At 41.4% G+C, this 17,455-nt stretch overlaps 1 protein-coding gene across 4 annotated transcripts in view; it reads right to left on the bottom strand.

The window, feature by feature from the left end:
* The window catches only part of cacna2d3a (calcium channel, voltage-dependent, alpha 2/delta subunit 3a), a 108,373-nt gene extending 91,878 nt beyond the window's left edge, over positions 1 to 16,495 (bottom strand). The window contains exons 1-2 of one of the 4 annotated variants that reach the window (XM_069526665.1): positions 15,831 to 16,495; positions 15,552 to 15,633 (exon numbers count right to left, since the gene is read on the bottom strand). In XM_069526665.1, the coding sequence (XP_069382766.1) occupies positions 15,552 to 15,633; positions 15,831 to 15,955 (207 nt within the window). In that variant the 5' untranslated portion in view covers positions 15,956 to 16,495. The remainder of the gene's footprint in view (positions 1 to 15,551; positions 15,634 to 15,830) is intronic. The other 3 variants (XM_069526666.1, XM_069526667.1, XM_069526668.1) reach the window with 3 other exon arrangements.
* Between the last annotated feature and the right edge of the window lie 960 nt (positions 16,496 to 17,455).

The raw sequence follows: 17,455 nt of genomic DNA, 5'->3' as shown, positions 1-17,455 counted from the left end.
GTAGGCTACATGCTGGGTTTTTTGTGAGCATCAATTTTTTTTTTGTCCTGTGAGCGTAGACATATGAATGACATTATATAAAAGGTTTTTGTATCTATGTATGTGGATTCATTGGGGTTAGACAATAAAGTGATTAATGAAAGGGAAAAACTTCATTTCACACTAAGACTGAACCCCAATCCCCCAAATCCCAGCTCATTTTACACTCCACCGGAGCCCACTTTACCTTAACCCATTCGCACATAATCTCACAGCTGTTTGAATCCTCTCTATCTCATATACACACAGAACAATATGTCTTCAACATCTGTGCAAAGACAGACATATAAACAATATTCTTTTAATTCCTTGCTTATCAATTATAGATGTTTTATTAATAAACACAACTTTGTAAAATTTTAAAACGTGACCTAAATGACTCAATTCCAAATTGTTTTTTTGTCAATTTGTTGCTCAGACGTTTTCTGTCACTATGATTCATTTAATGAAGCTGAACCTTCACAGCAGATGATAAGACTTAACTATTGTGTATGATGCGTCTGTATGGCTTGGATTTCATTCACAAAAATCCGCTGTGTTTGTTCCTGCCTGCTTTTGTGTGTGTGTGTGTGTGTGTGTGTGTGTGTGTTCTTTACCTTGACCTTTAATGGGCTATTTGAGGGGTAAGACTTGGTTTAAGGTTTGGTTTAAATTAGGGTTAGTCATTTAGTTTTGATGGTTAAGGTTTGGGAAAGTGGATTAGGAATGACCATGAATGTCCTCACTAACATAGATGCACAAATGTATGTGTGTGTGTGTGTGTGTGTGTGTGTGTGTGTGTGTGTGTGTGTGTGTGTGTGTGTGTGCGTGTGTGTGTTTTGAAGCAGGAGAGAAGAGATAAAGGACACAGGGAAATAGTGAGCAATAAGTCCACTTAGCAGACTCTTTGATGTACTGAGCCCCTGATCCGGATGAGAAATAAGTGACTTGAGATATGAAACTTTGAGTGAAACTGAAAAACATTACAAGCTACAGATGCTCAAGGAAAAGGGGAACTGACAAACCGGTGAAGAAATATGTGGGGACATAACCACATTTCTTAACACTACAATTTCTGTTTCTTTGATTCTTTTATCCAAAATTTGGATTTTGGATATTACATTTTAATGTCAGTCAATAAATATTATTGTCAAGGATTATCATATGTCAATTATGTCAAATGCTCAGTTTACTAAAGCTGCACATTTTCAAATAATATTAATTAGTTAAAGATAATTAGCTAAAGTAAAGCTCCAAATCAGGATTTGACATCCGTGGTTAAGATTCCTTAAACTGTACTTGACCACAAAAACCACAGTTTACAGTACTTTAAAAGCACCAGCAGCATAACAGGGGTGGAAGTCACACCAGAGTATTTATATATAATATAATTGCTATGCTACGTCCTGCTTTTACAGAGGAGGAAAATATTCAACTTTCTCCCTCCAAACAAATACAAAGCATACATGCACCATGTAATAAATATGAAGTATTGAGTTATCCAACACTATCTGTAAAAAGTTGTAAAATTAGAAACATATTCTTACTGTATAATAGTTAACAGTATCACATGAATTAGATAAAGGTGCAGTGTGTAGAATTTAGTGATATCTAGTGTTGAAGTTTCATGTTGCAACTGAATACTCCTCACCTCACATGAAACAAACTGGAAAAAGAACCTGAGGTAGACTTCAGTTGTCATAAAAACTCAAGAGGTGTTTAGTTTATCCAGTTTGGATGGCTGTAAAAAAGATGACATTCTCTGTAGAGAGGACCCCCTCGATGTAAATATAATATATTTAAATATAAATGGCTTTTTCTAAGGTAAAGAAAACTACTATTCATACAATTTAGATGAAACAAACTAGTCAAAACATCATGAGGGGTTTTTTTCACATTAAATTTCTAACAATAGTTCCCTTTCACCTAAAGAGATTGAAAATGAACTGAGGGGTTCTGGACCAATTCCCAAATTCAAATTGGTCTAGCGATGCAGCAGCCTATTAACACATAATGTTACATCCAAATTGTGTTGGCAAACTTTTGCTAAATCATACCAACTAAACATCATCAGGCAGATGAACTTTCTGACCTTAGAGACCACCCTCTTGGTGCGTTGAACAGTGTACAGGACTTTCTCAGTTTTATCCTGGTTCTCAGTTGGCATTGCTATATTTAGTCAAGTAAAGGATTTGAATAAATATAATACAACTAGACAAAAGAGTTCCTTGTCATATGTCCATGTAATATTCATATGTGTGACAGTGCATACTTGATATTGGTGGGAAAAATGTCAGATATAGGCGTATCTCAATAATTTCACAGAATCCCAGGACAAATATGTACGATTAGGATGTTATTTCTGTCTGGATGAAGTTTTCACTTGCATTTACTTGCATGTATTGATTAACAGCCTTGCAGGGTCATTATTTCATATAAAGTTCCACTGACTCCCCAAAACCATGTTTGTGATAACAGCTAACGCAGCTCAGGAAAGAGGTGGTGGTGAGACAAGGAGACAGGAGTTGAGGAGAGAATAATCCCATGATTTAAGTTAATTCAGTTTTCTGCCTCAGTGTCACTGGGCCACATGCACGTGTCTGAACGAGCAGGAACGAGAGCCAGGGAGAGAGACCATCTGAAACAAATGCACTTTGACTGATGTTGCATTACTTCTTCTGTGAAACGCACTCTGTCTGTTACATGAGCAGGGTGACGGGAGCGTCGGCCCAAATCCACAGCCGGAAATCACTGCTGGATCACAGGATCTCCCAGGAACGGCGAATCGTTGCCATGCCCTCCTCCTTTCATACTCTGCCTTGTACGGCAGCCGACAAATTGTTCCCTCAAAAGAAGAGCGCTGGACGCAGATGAAGTGGAACAATTAATTTCACGCTTGTCCTCCCTGCCTCAAAAGCATGTTGGTCTGAGTCCTGTATCTGGTGGCACAGAGACACTTCCTGCAGATTGCAGGGCACAGACACACAAACACACACAGACACACAAAGTGTAAATGCTAATAACATGGACATAAAAACAAGACATCCTTTAAACACAAATAATTCAGGGATCATAAACTCCTTTTGCCTGCCCGGCCACACCTTCATCGTTGCTCTATTCACCATAATGCAATCTATCAGTGGGGACAAGTATAGTATTGATCATAACGCAGAGACGTCTCATAGTAAGATCAATGCTCTAAATGAACGGGGAGGACTGGGAGAACACAGTTCTGACAGACCACTACATCATGTGGTGTGAAGAGGACAGCTCCTGATTGGAAATAAACTGTGCGGCAAGAAGTGAGCTGGGAGCTCTTTTAGGCCTATTCCCGATTCACCCCTCAGTCCTATACCACTTGGGCCTATACCCCTTCATTTTGCACGTGGCTGTGAAAGGTTAGTGTTTTCCCATTTCTATATGGGATGTAGGGGAAGTGGCCAACCCTATTGTATTCAGGACCCCCTACAAAAGAAGGGGTAGAGGGAAATGCCTGAATGTAGCAAGCTACAAGTAGTAAAAGAGCTGCTGGGACATTAGCCTTGGCAGAGGTATGTGTTCTCCAAGCGCCCGTTTGTAAAGAATACTTATTAGTGCAATAAGTACACACACACAAGGTTTGATCTCTGCTTTTCATCTGTACACACACTAGCAAAGTAGTGAGTAATGAGAACACAACTCTAGCAGCAGTGGGCAGTTGTGGGCTCAGATGCCTTGCTTAGGCAGAGCCATTAATGTTGAGGGAGGAGAAGCACTATTCTTTCACTCCATCCGTCAAATATGCTTTGCAGACTCACATCTCAACGCACCTGTTAAACATACACATGAAAACATACAGTAATCTCTCAAAATGCAAACTTAACACAACTGAATTTGTCTCCTTGTGTTTACAACATCTTCCTCTAAATGGTGAGACAACAGCTAAATGAAGTTAATGGGTTATCATCAGAAATCCCCTTCACACGCACCTTTCCAATGTGTGACAGTTGTGTTTGAACCATTCCTGTAACTTTCTCTCACACACTTCCCATTTATCTTAACCAGATGTGTTTTCAGGAAAACCAATAATTTAAAAAGCAGCACAAGTTGTTCCAATTAATAAGCAGCATATGCCGAGTGGCGTACTAAACATCTGCAGCAGCCAGATGTCAATTTAACTTTCTACTCTCTAGAAAAAAGGATTTAGTACATCAGGTGAGAATTTAAAGGATGTTTTCATATCGTGTCATGAATACTGAAGAGAACCACCACCGCAATATTAGTAAAGTTTTCCAATTAGCACTGAAGACAAAGGACAGCTATGGTTCATGGGAATTAGAATTTTGGGGGGGTATTTTATCATAACTCAAAGTACTGCAAAAACTCAAGTGACATAAAACTGTGGTGGAGCCAAATGAAATCAAAGCACTGTATTACAATTAAGAGATTAGTCAGAGGTAAATGAGCTTTTCTACAGAATTCAATGGCAGTCAATCGAACAGTGGACCAAAGCGGCCTTTCAAACAGACCACATGACTAAGTGTGGTGGTTTGCCTCTGTGGAACATAAAAAGTATTAAAAGTTATATCAAATGTCACCGTGGATTTTTTTTTAAATATCTGGTTTCATGTGCTTTTTTATTTTATTTTAGCATAAGTGAAGCCACTTACACACCTCACCCATGTGGCTCCCACCACAATTCAACCACCCTCAGCTCCTCACTGTGTGTGCTTCTGCAGTGATAGAGTGTTTAAAGGCTGCCTGAGGGCTTTTGAGAGGAACAGTGGAATAACAGCTACACACACACATACACTCACATACACACACGCGCACGCACACACGCACACGCACGCACACACGCACGGCCTTATGGCATAGCTCGTCGCAACGCTCAGAAGTTTGTCCCAGGCCGCGCTGGGTCTGTTGGGTATGCACCATTGCCCCTCAGAGTAAGTGCCAAATACCTGCTCTTAATGACCACCATCTTTCAATGTCTTCACATGCCTTGCCATCATGGTGTAACACACACATATGCACGCACACACGCACGCAGACGCTCCAAAAAGTCAGGTTGACATCAGCTTAGGGCTGGGCGATAAAGCGATAAAGATAATTATCGCGGAATCACTTGATGATGGTCGACACCTCCATAGAACTCATTGCATCTATGTTTTGACAGACAACACGAACAGCCAATGATAATGAGAATAGCGCCACGCAAACCAATCACGTGGCTGGAATAAAGTTACAGCCACAACGGACACAGCACAAGGCTCAAAAAAATTCTTTGTGAAATGAAGTGTCTAAGGAATTCGGTATTGTGGAGATGTTTTGGTTATTTAAAGTCCAACAAGAAGCAGAGTAGCGTGCACTGCAAAGACAAGTAATACCACTTATCTTTGTTTATGATCTAAAGCAGAAATGACAAAAAATTGTGATTTGATTTATATTGTGAATATATCAATAGACTGATGTGAAAATAATGATTGCGATAAAAAAAAATCCATTTCACCCAGCCCTACCTCATGAGATCTAATCTACCTTCAAATCATAATTTTATGAAGCAAAAAAAGTATTTCTCTTTCAAAACTTATACAGCACCTGCAGGAAGTAGCCTCTATCAATTCCACTCCAGTTCTTTCATACAGCCATAATTCACCTCACCAAAAAACATAATAGCACCAGGAGCAGGTATAATCTGTTCACGTGGAACTGATTAATTGTCCATAGTCTGTGTAGTGGCCTGCATTCAGTTGGTTTTAGCAGAGTCCTGGAAAACATTCTTCATGCTTAGCAGCTCATTCAGTGTGGCCCTGCTGCTTCCCAATTCCGCTCCATACGTTCTCACAGTCTCAAATTGATTCTAGCAGCAGCCAGCGTGAAAGTGAAGGGAGAGAGCAAAACATTGTGGTGGATGTATAAAAGCAATATTCATCCTTGCAAGTGGAGATTTATTATGGCAAGTTACTCTTTTTTGGACTCCAGTTTCATTTGCATTTACTTTGAAAGCACAACAAAAGAAATGAAGGGAACAAACGCACCACCTGCAGTGGAGAAGAACTCTTCCGAGATCCACAAAACATTTATCTGGAGACACAGATGAATTGGATACATAAATATAATGAAGATTATAAGTGTTAACACTGAACTAAGATAATTTACTCAGAAAGGAATGGATTAACAAGTGTAAACTGCGTCAACAAATACCGTGCAGATTTAAAATCATCATGGGATGGTGAATACTTCATGACAACAAGTAGTGTTGGGATGCATGCGGTCAGCATCTCTGTCAAGAAAAGCTGTGCCATTAAAATATGTTTCTCAGTGCAAGAGTGTTAAAATTAGGGCTGAGTAATAAAATAATATCATTTTTAATCATTTTTGCCATAACATTTTCATTGATACCAATAAAACAAAGAATCAATACAAATCAGTATATTGCTCATTATTGTGCAAGTAATAACAGTGAGGAGGTGCTAACCTCAGATTTGTTGTTTTTCATTCTGAATAGAAATAACAAGTTTCACTTAGGAGCAAAGATCAGTCTTTAAACTTGAAAAATGTGTTATTAATTATGATAATTATCAGCATCAATGAATTTGATTTTTTTTAGTATCTAGGAATATTTTTTGGACAAATCATCCAGCCCTAGTTAAAATCATTCATTAGACTGGTCTAATCGACGGAAGGTCGCAATTTACACCGACTTACGCGTTCCATTATCATGTACAAAAAATATATTTGTGGCCCTGATGTCTACCAAAACATTTTGTTTTGTGATGCTGTAGAACTAATACAGGGAAGCAACAGACACAATGAATATAAGCTTTCCTGACTCAGTCAAGCTGTGAAGAGTTAAGGCAACATTAAGCAAGATAAAGAAAGACTCACTAGTTCCCCTTTCTTCTCCTGAGTTCTCCTGTTTAATGACGATCATCTAACAGTGATATCACTGCAGACCGTCTGCTCGCTGCACAGATGTCAACAATGAACATAGTGATTTCACAGCTGCATTTTCCTGCTCAGTAAGCAATCGCATCAAAATGATGATCAAGTTTCACTCTGCATTCATTAAGATAGTTGGATCGCTTTCATATTAGCTGATATTGGTCAATTAGCAATTATTGTATTTTCTAACCTGACTGGACACCAGATTTAACAATCTAATAGCAGCCACCTGCCCACTAATTCAAGAAATCTCTGTCTGTGTGTGTGAGGCTCCAGTATCTAAAGAATCGTTCATCTTATTATCTGTATTTATATATAAATGTTCTGTAGTTATATATAAATGGTCTGTAGTTGTATAGCGCTTGTCTAGTCTTGAAGACCACTCAAAGCGTTTTACAGGACAGTTTATTGCCATTCACCCATTTACACATACATTCTAACAGTGTTTCTATGGGCAGCACTTTTTTCTATTAGGGGTAATTCTGGGTTCAATATCTTGCCCAAGTATACTTCGGGCAATCCAAATAGGTAAGACTAGGATAAAACCACTGACCTTCTGGCTAGAGAACGGCTGCTCTACCCCCTCAGCTGCCCCCCCTATCTGCTTCAAACATGGTACGTTTATTGTTAAGGGCCCAAAGAAGTGCAGAGTAAAATTGGTGCAATTTGGACACACAATGTTTAATATTGATAAGCTTTGAACAAACAAGTTCTCCAGTTGGGGTTCTACGTACCGAGTTGAGCTTCACCAGACTTTGAATGAACAGGCGAACAGCTCTTTGTGCAGCAGTGGTGTCTTCAGGGTTCTGTGGACCGATCCTTGCTGTTGGTTTTTACTTGCAAGGATCAGTTATTGCAGGTCACATTTACAGTTTCAGAAAGAAAACTGCAACCAGCTTTACCACAGGCCAAACAAACAGCCCATTTCAAAAAAGCAGGTTTATAACGGCCACTGCACTATCTCAAATAAAGCTCCTGTTGTTGTTAAGCTTTTTTTTGAAAGACCAACTAAACCTATGTCTGAAAGCAGCATTTATAAAAAAGTTGTATAGTTTGGTTCAATGGTAAATAAAGAATCTACACATCACTGCACACCCTACAGCACTGCAAGTAATATATTTAACTTGAAACAATCCCATTTTGTGACAAGGCAACTCACAATTACTTTTTCACAGACTGAAACATTAAATGTATTTTTGTTAAGTTGAAAAACAGACCGACTGATTGAAAACTCAACAACCTCCCTTCGGATGAATCGTGGCCCTCTTACTTTTCATAGAGTATCCATCTTTGTTACTGCACACTCCAACAACACCATGTAATCAATACAGCTCAGCATTGATCCATACTGATCCTTTGTGTCTAAGTAATCGTTCGTCACTTACTCAGTGCTCAGCATTTCCTGAGAGTTGTCTGCACATTATCCAGCACAGACCTCTTGCCAGTAAATGTGATACATTGCATGTAACATAAGCAAAACCTAAATTAATACACACTGTGAGAAAAGTTTGTCACATGCAATGAGTGTGTGTAACATGGAAAGGTTAAATAAAGTGCTTGTGTGCTGATGTGTGGTTTTCTCATTGGTGTTTATGCATAATCATATTCCTCCACACTGCATTAGCAAGTGTGTGACAGTGTGAGATGATAGCAAGTGCAGGTGAAGGTCATCACGAGGATGTGCCACTGTCGTCCCACTGAGCTGGATTTGGCAGCTCTCACAGTCTACAACAAGTGTTGTGTAAATGGGGTGCAGTGCGGGACTCTGTAAAGTAGTGTAAAACTGTGTGTGTGTGTGTGTGTGTGTGTGTGTGTGTGTGGTTGTGGTTGTGTGAGCGTGTGTTGGAGGAGTTTATGTAGCGGCAGAGGGAGTGACTTGGGACTCATATTCCGAGTGCAGTGGGTGCATGACATTGTGCTGGGGCAGCAGAACTATTTTTTGTGGGTGTGGGCGCCATCGCTTGCTCCGAACTCTGCCATGTCCCAAGATCCCCTCCCATGTATTCTTTAGCTGCATCCTATCCATTATTAAAGCAGAGGGATGGAGGGAGAGGAGGAGAGACCGAGAGAAAGAAAGTGCGAGAGGAAAGAGGAATGAGAAAGAATAACTGGGGAAGGATGCAAAAACATGTGGGGGGAAATATTGACAAAGGAAAGAGTTCACAGCAAGTTTGAGGATGATAGAGAGACAAGGTGAGGGAAAAGTGAGGAGATAAAGAAAAAGTGAAGAAAGAAAGAAAAGCAGTTCGATTCTTATTGTGAGTATGTGAATTACCTGAACAATGAGAGGTTCGTACAAAGGAGGACTTGTGATTGAGAGAATCTGAAATGGGCTTGATGTCCTTCCTCATATTGTCTCACTTTATAAGAGGCATCCTTCCTTAAAGCACAGGGGGCGGACCCAAGCAAGCAGCAGGATGATTGATGCGGACGGCAGCAAGTCACCGACAGTCCTTCACACAATGCCACACACGTTAATGTGCTTAATAGTAGGTAGTCCCGCCCCTTTGCCAAGTTGGCTAATGTTTACTCTCTGCATGCCAACTGAGTCTGGAGCACACCAGGCAAACAATCTGTCATAATTACAGAAATCTGTAAATGTGTGTGTGTGTGTGTGTGTGTGTGTGTGTGTGTGTGTGTGTGTGTGTGTGTGTGTGTGTTCGTATACGTGTGTCCATTAATGTCCGGTGTAGCCACGGTGAGATGCTCTTTATCTGCGGGCCAACAGAGGCAGTGCCAGACCTGAGCAGCCAATGACGGATGACAGTGGATATTTATCTTCAGTGGTCACATTCATCATCTGTGCACCACAGAGCACAAGGTGCTACACTGTACGCTAACGCCGAGAGAGTTTGTGTGGCTTCTGCAGAAACTTCAGGAACTAGGTGGGGGGGGGGGGGGATCCGCTTGCTCACAATCACAAATTAACTAGTAAATCAAACACTTTTCACAGTGGCAAAGACACTTAGTCAGAAACACTGGGGGATAAATCAAAGACGTAAACTGCACAACAAAGTCATCAAAAGACACTTGATTTTCTGAGCCCGCAAACACAGCGTCAGCACTTGAGCTCTTCAAGAGTTTAAGTTCTTTAATCTGGTAGCAAAGGGCCGCGCTCTCTGCTCCTGATCTCTCTACAGTAAAGACGGGCGTTTGATTCACTGTGGCTTTTCTCCTGCTTTTCTCACCGACAAAGCACTAATTACACGAGGAGTAAGTGGCTGTGTTGGCTGAAGCTGGCCTGCTACAGAACATGAAAGGATGGCGGCACAGGCTGCACTCTCGCCCACTAACGTTGTAATTAACTCTGTGACACGGCATTCCTTCGTCATTTTCTCTCCCCCTTTCTCTCCTGCACACACACACCTCACTCTTTTCCCTACCGCTAGTAGAGGGGGAGGGGAATCAAATTTAGCAAGATCATGCTTTGGTCAATGAGAACAAGAGACGGAGGGAGAGAAAAACAGAAGAAGACATGGGAGGGTGGGGAGGTGAGGGGAAAGGAGGGACAGTCACCAGTACACACTGTGTCACACACACACACACACACACACACACACACACACACACACACACACACACACACACACACACACACACACACACACACACACACACACACACACACACACACACCTCCCCTCCCTCACCTCATCGCCAGCCGGGCTGAACCAAACCTGACAGCTATTCAATTTTCCCAAAGCTAAATCTAATCTGCAGCCATCTCCCCCTCACTGACACACTGTTACACTAAAACGCCTCAGCCATCACCCACCCTTGGCAGCAGATTGGCACCATCACACATGCCCCCCCACCCCACTTCGCAGACGCGTGCGTGCACATGCACAGAGAGAGAGAGAGAGAGTGAGCCATGGAGTAAGAAAGGCAAATAGAGGTCAAAAAGATAAATAAGTAAAACTACCGTTAAGATTGGCCTGAAGAAGAAGTGATAATCAAGCAATTTCTTAAATCTGAATCAGAGTTATCATAATACAATCAAATTTCATTTAACATATTTTCTCTGCTCTAATTTTGGAGACATAGGTTAAATCTATGATTTGTGCCATATATTTTCGAAAGACAGAGGCACTGTGCAAAAGTATCTCAACAACAATTACCAAGGACACCTTTAATACGCTTCCAAAAAAAAAGTCTATGATGTTAACTTCTTGTCTCCTCACTGCATAATCTCTTGTCTGAGAATGTGGAGAAATATATCACTTAATTTATTTGTTATTAATCTGTTTAAAAACATCTTAACCATTACAGAATGACCCTATGTGTTGGTATTCTACTCTATTATGTAACACATTATTTATTATTTTCCTTATTCTTTATAAAGTAGCCTATATGATACATGTATAACTTTAATCAAAATGTTAAACTTTAGGTTCTGTTCAATGTGAGAACCATGTGAAACTTATATTTTTAACCTTTATATTTTCAGTTCAACACAGTACAAGTCGTTCTCCCACTAAATCTGAATATGTTATTAATTTTAAATGAATGTGAAAAACTGAAATGCATAATCATTTCCACTTCGGAATTAGACAATTAGTCAGGCTCTTAAATCTGGCGAGTGTGACTAAAATACACATTCAGAGCAGAAATAGATCTTTATTCCCCAACAGACAAATATGATGCTGTCAAAATATGAAATTAGATCCTGCATAGAGGTCTTCAACACATCAAAATGTGTTTGTACAGTGTAAAGCATTTAACTCATCACATATCCTGTATGTTTGTACGATTTTTCCTAAAGCCCATTAGAGAATGACAAATAATAAACTGTTGTTGATACTGAGCTGTTGTTGACACCAAGCTTCTTTTTTTTTTAAGGTTACACTCAGTTTTTAGTTTAACTCAGTGATAATATTGTATTTCAAATATGTAAAGGTTTAAAAGGTGGTGTAAAAGAGGAAGAAACAGGAGGGATGCGTGTTGCTTGCAGGGCGTACTACTACATTGACGATGCTGGTAACTGCATGATGAACATGTGTATATATTTGTTTAACTACAGTAGCATAAACGTCTTTGAAACCACTGCGTGATAATATAAATATATTAGAGTAAAAACAGATGACATGGCAGTCAAATCAAGTCAAATCAAATCTGTGGATACAAAGGTAAGCACATATTTTTTCTCACTTTGCTCCATAGACTCAACATGAACACGTGTCTGTCATCAGCCTTTTGCTTCTTCACCTCACTGAACGACTTCAATACTAATTTATGTTCTTCATCCACCGAGTCTTGTTCGAGAAACCACTCTGCTCCGTGTTCTTTCACTCATTCTTTAGGAATATCGCCAGCAGACATGGCAGTTGCTTGCAGCACTAAGCTCTTTGGTAGTAAAGGAAAATGGTATGGCAAGCAACACTCACAGACCATACATGCACGCGCACACACAGACACACACATCCAGGCAGAAGCACACGCACTCTTCCTCCTCACCCAGGCAAATCGATTCCAGCATACTCTTGTCACACATCATTACACCTTCCTATCATCCTCTGCTCTTTGGCTCTGAATGTGTGTCTGGGTGGGAGAGAGCCGGTGTGTGTGTGTGTGTGTGTGTGTGTGTGTGTGTGTGTGTGTGTGTGTGTGTGTGTGTGTGTGTGTGTGTGTTGAGATTGAGCGTGCTTCAAGAAGTTATGCAAACTTAACACACAAACACGCAGCAAATAGATACACCTGCGGCCTCCTCCTCGCCCTCACATACAGCTTATGCTTTTAAAAATATAGGAGAGCGGACGTGCACAGACAACTTTCAGACAGCTGTGGTGGCGATCCCACACAATGATCATTTATCTTGTGTCTCTTCCATTACCAAGAGGCTTGGAGTTATTTCAGCGTAGCATAATGTCCCACTACTATGATTCCAGAGAGCCATAACATCAGTGAGTTGAAAACTAGTCCAGCCAATAACACACACACACACTGAGCCATCAACCGGGCTGGCTCGTATAGACAAGGTTGCTCAATGATACATGAAATTAAAGATTTCAGCAGAATAGCAGTGAAGAGGGTAAAACACACAGAGCTAATTCTAACTGTCAGTGTGAGATATTTAATGTGTCTCCAACACAAGTCTCCTGTGAGCAGATATACAGTGAATCTGTAGACCTCATGTAATGTATTTGTACATATGCAGATGAGTAAACTCCTAAAGCCTGATTTGTGCCACAAAGTGATATTGATCATGGTATTTTTCTTGCACAAGAAAACACACACACACACACACACACACACACACACACACTGATTGTTATAACCTTGAAACAAGAGCTGTTTCCGATGGATACAGGAAGCAAGCTGTGGCGTGGGAAGGGAGGACAGATCAGGTCATGGAAGAGGAAAGAGGAGAAGGGGGGGTTTGGATGGAAGGCTAAATTAGGTCCAACTGGATTTTCAAACTATATAAGATGTAAGACGGCAGCAAACTAATCAGGTAAATTGAATTAAAGTGATTATTTTCAAATATTTACATTTATATAATTTTGTCCTTTTGTGTTGTTTTTTCAACATAGCAGTAAAGCAATTATTTCACTGACAGTTTCAAACAAAAGGGATCCTACAAACCTGTTTGACTGAAAACTCTCAAAGCACATTTGTGAATTTTAATACTTTACATTATACGGGTGATGTATTTGGATTAGATCTGTCATTCATTTAAAACGAGAAAGTGAACGCATGTTTTGCATTGTTAACTGATGTCTCTCATTAAAGATGATTAAATCAAAATCAAATCAAGCATCAAATTAACACAGGAAGCATCGCATTTAATTTTGTACATTTTAACGAGGAACAAATTTCAACAATATTAGTTACAATAGCTGCCAGACATTCGACATCGTACAAAAATGTAAACACCGTTTCAGACGTCTGTGGCTTAACTAGATGTTTGCACTGCACTGATTTGATTTATACATCATCATTGTGTGTAACAAAACTTCCAGGGGAGTTTTGTTACGCTAGGGTCAGAGAGCTAACTGAAGAGAAACTCGGTCCATCTGTCCCCTGCCCACAGGAAACAAACACACATGTACGCCAACCCCCACACACACACATCGTGGTCTTTTCTCTTCACTACCATCCTCCTCTCTCTGCATGACACTGTATATCCTACATTCTTCCTCCTATCTAAAAGCATATGTGGCCTCAGGGGAACTGTGGTACCTCCTCAGCGTTCCTCCAACAAAAGCAGTAAAAGCTGCACCAGACACACAGCTAAGGTCGAACATACAGGGGCAGTGAGAACTGTTGCCAAAACCTGTGCGATGTGCACATTCATACATCCTGCATGGTGTATAATCCAGCAAACTGGCCCCGTGAATACACTGTTCTCGCAACACACCGCGGTTTGGTGTGAAAAGATGCACTTTTCCCCACAAAGAGGTCTCCAGTCTTTTCTTTACTCAATTAACCCTGCGGCCTTCATTTCCATTTCATAAAGAGGTCGTCACTCTGTGGGAGGGTTATCTTCTTTTAGGAGGCAGAAAAAGATGAGAAGGGGGGGAACAGTTTTTATCCTGTCAAAGAGATAACACCGCTGCTCTGCCTTATCAGCAGCTGATACAATCCTATGCTATAGGGCTGTGTGTGTCTTTCCGAACTGTGCATGTGAATATGCAGTGTTTGGTCATATGCATATATTAATTGTGCGTTTGTGTGTGTAGAGGGGACTGGATTCTGTATGTGTGCTTGTGTTTAGAGGTAAAGTGAATTTAGGTTGTGGTTGAGCATCACGTCCTGTCTGGTTTTGCCTGTATGACACCTTGCAGCTGCCACACACACCAGTGAGTCTCTGCATCCACCAGAGCCCTGAACTGCACGCTGTGTGTGTGTGTGTGTGTGTGTGTGTGTGTGTATGTGTGTGTGTGTGTGTGTGTGTGTGTGTGTGTGTGTGTGCGCAAGTGCGTGCGTGCGTGCGTGCGTGCGTGCGTGCGTGCGTGCGTGCGTGCTGTTATGTTGCATTAATGCCACGAAGCAAAGTGGAGGAGAAAATGGGAACAAGCTGCAGAGAGGTATGAAAAATAGCTGTGTATTCTGAAGAGTATATTTGTGTGTGTGTGTGTTTGTGTGCCGGAGTGCTTGAGAAGTGGACACCCGTTTAAAAAAGGCACATGCTCTGAATAAGCTTTTAAAACTGTAGTCGGCATGCATTACTGATTCTCAAGTGGCTAAAAGCACAGGTCCTACAGTTTAAGAGATGAAAAGTGACATTTCTCTCAACTCAAAGATTACTCAGCAGCGGTTCCTCTCATAGGCTGGGCTGTCACATCCTCACTGCAAATTTAACAGTCTCTCAAAAAGGCGTGTTTAAGCTTTTTAATAAACTGGGAGCCACAGGATCACATCATTTCAGTTTGGGAGAAGAAATATATTCGTAGTGAAGTGTGTGTGAATGTGTACTTAAACACATTAAACACTTGAACACTTTTTTTTCAAAAGTAATCTCTTCTCCCCCCCACCTCATCTTATCCACAGTATTTTGCATGAAGAGTAAAAGTGCCCATGAGAACACCATGCTCAAGTTCAGTCATCTGAATAAGAGTATAAGAGTGTTTGCTGTTGTATTTTTCAATTTGACACCTGAAGCTCACCTTCTGCAGCAGCTGGGAGCCAGAGTACTTGGCAGAGATGGACTTCATCTCTCCACCAAACGCTGAAGCCCAAAGCTTCACCCTGCAAAACGCACACAGCAAGAAATCAGACATGATGACTTCAGGACTGGTTTTAAAAAAGCTTTATTCTAACGAACCAGGTGATTTTATATTTTATACTTTGAAGCACACATCTGTAGTATTTTTTTTTTTATCAAGTTCTGATTTGTAACTTCGATGCGCGCCGTGCACTTTGCGTAAAAGAGCGTCTATACTTACACGGACGGGGGGATGCTTTGGTGGGTGGCTCCCACCTCAGTGACCCTGGTGCTTATAGTGAAGTAAAGTAAAAGCAGACACGCACACCACGCACTGGAAACCACACAGCTCCGATCCACCTGCATCTTGGGCAAAAAAAAAATACCCTCCCTGCGCGCACACAGCGAGTTTTGGGCTTATGCTGCCACAGTGTATTTTTTTCCTCCTCCCTCCAGAGAATCCAAAAAAATGAAAAGATAGAGATAAAGGAGGAAATTAAAAGTCACCTATGCTGGCTGAGTAAATCGTGCATGGCAATGTGTTCATCTGCTCCTGGTGCAGGACGATGCGATGCGCCTCGGAAACACGGCACGGTCCTCAGCTGTGGGAGTTTATCCAAAGTGCCGCGGCGTGGCCCCGCTGCGCGGTGCGGCGCGCACAGTTCTGCTGCCCGGCGGAAAGTCGGGCTCGACTCGTCCGCCAGGGGAAGTCCACTCAGTCGCCTTTTTACTCGACCGACCTCACCCAGGGGGAGCACGGAGTGGAGGTTCAGGGGAACCGGGGAGATCATCAAACGATGCAGCTCACAAGAGCACGCCTACTCCTCTTGAGTGGTGCGACCAACCTCCTCTCTCATCTCTCTCTCCCCCTCTCTCTCTTCATGTGTGTGTCTCTCTCTCTCACACACACACATACATACATTATCCCCCCCTTCCCCTCAGCATCAGAGGATAGCCTATTGAGGATGCTTCCATTGTTGATGAATTACGCCATACTTCTGACCTGCCCCCCCCCCTCATGGGCTCTAATACAGGGCTTTAATAACTAGCCTGCAGCTTTCATGTTGGATAAAGTCATGCACCGTATGTCCAGTTCACTGAAGCAGGAATTACTGCCAAAGTGCTGACTAAAGACAGAGGGGGAGAAAAAATGTACACAGAGGTGGGGGGGGGGGGGGGGGTTCCAGCTTCTCGGTGGACAGAGCAGAGGACAAGTCAGCTGTGCTAAATAAAAGCATGTCAATTAAATTGCACTTTGCAGCAGTGATGTGGCGCTGGCAGTGAGTGGGCATATGGGTTGTGAAAAAGGATGAGAACCCCGAGGCAACGGACCCCATGTGATGGATCGCGTTTCACATAGAGCTGGGAGGATTCTGGCAGAGCACTGGAAGGAGATCAACACTGGCTGAATAGCCTCTCTCTACTGCTGCAGAGGGGACACCCTGTTGATCACAGGCGTTTACCCATATCATATTGGACGACTCACTTTTGACATATGTGGGTCAAGCATCAGCATGAAACAGCTGGTCTCGATATGGTTCAAAGGTTCAAAGGTTTTATTGTCATCTGCACAACAGATACATCTACATGTTGGCAATGAAAATCTTAAATCCCAGGCACCTCAAGCAACTCAACATGCAAGTGTCATAAAATAAGATAAGAGTCACTAAAAATACAATAACATACACTAGTGCAAATGAAACAATAAGTACAAATGTCAGTACTAGTGCCAAAAAATTAAGTAAGCATTATAAGGTGCAAAAAAATAAAATAAAACATTACAATAAAATAATAAAACATTATAAGGTGCTAAATGAGATATATACATGTCAGGATTTAGCAGCAGTAATGGGGAGGTATGGACAG

The sequence above is a fragment of the Paralichthys olivaceus genome, chromosome 6, assembly GCF_024713975.1.
Source record: "Paralichthys olivaceus isolate ysfri-2021 chromosome 6, ASM2471397v2, whole genome shotgun sequence".
Taxonomy (NCBI): Eukaryota; Metazoa; Chordata; class Actinopteri; order Pleuronectiformes; family Paralichthyidae; genus Paralichthys; species Paralichthys olivaceus.
Note: the sequence above shows the minus strand (reverse complement) of the source record. Positions and strands in the feature narration are given on the sequence as shown.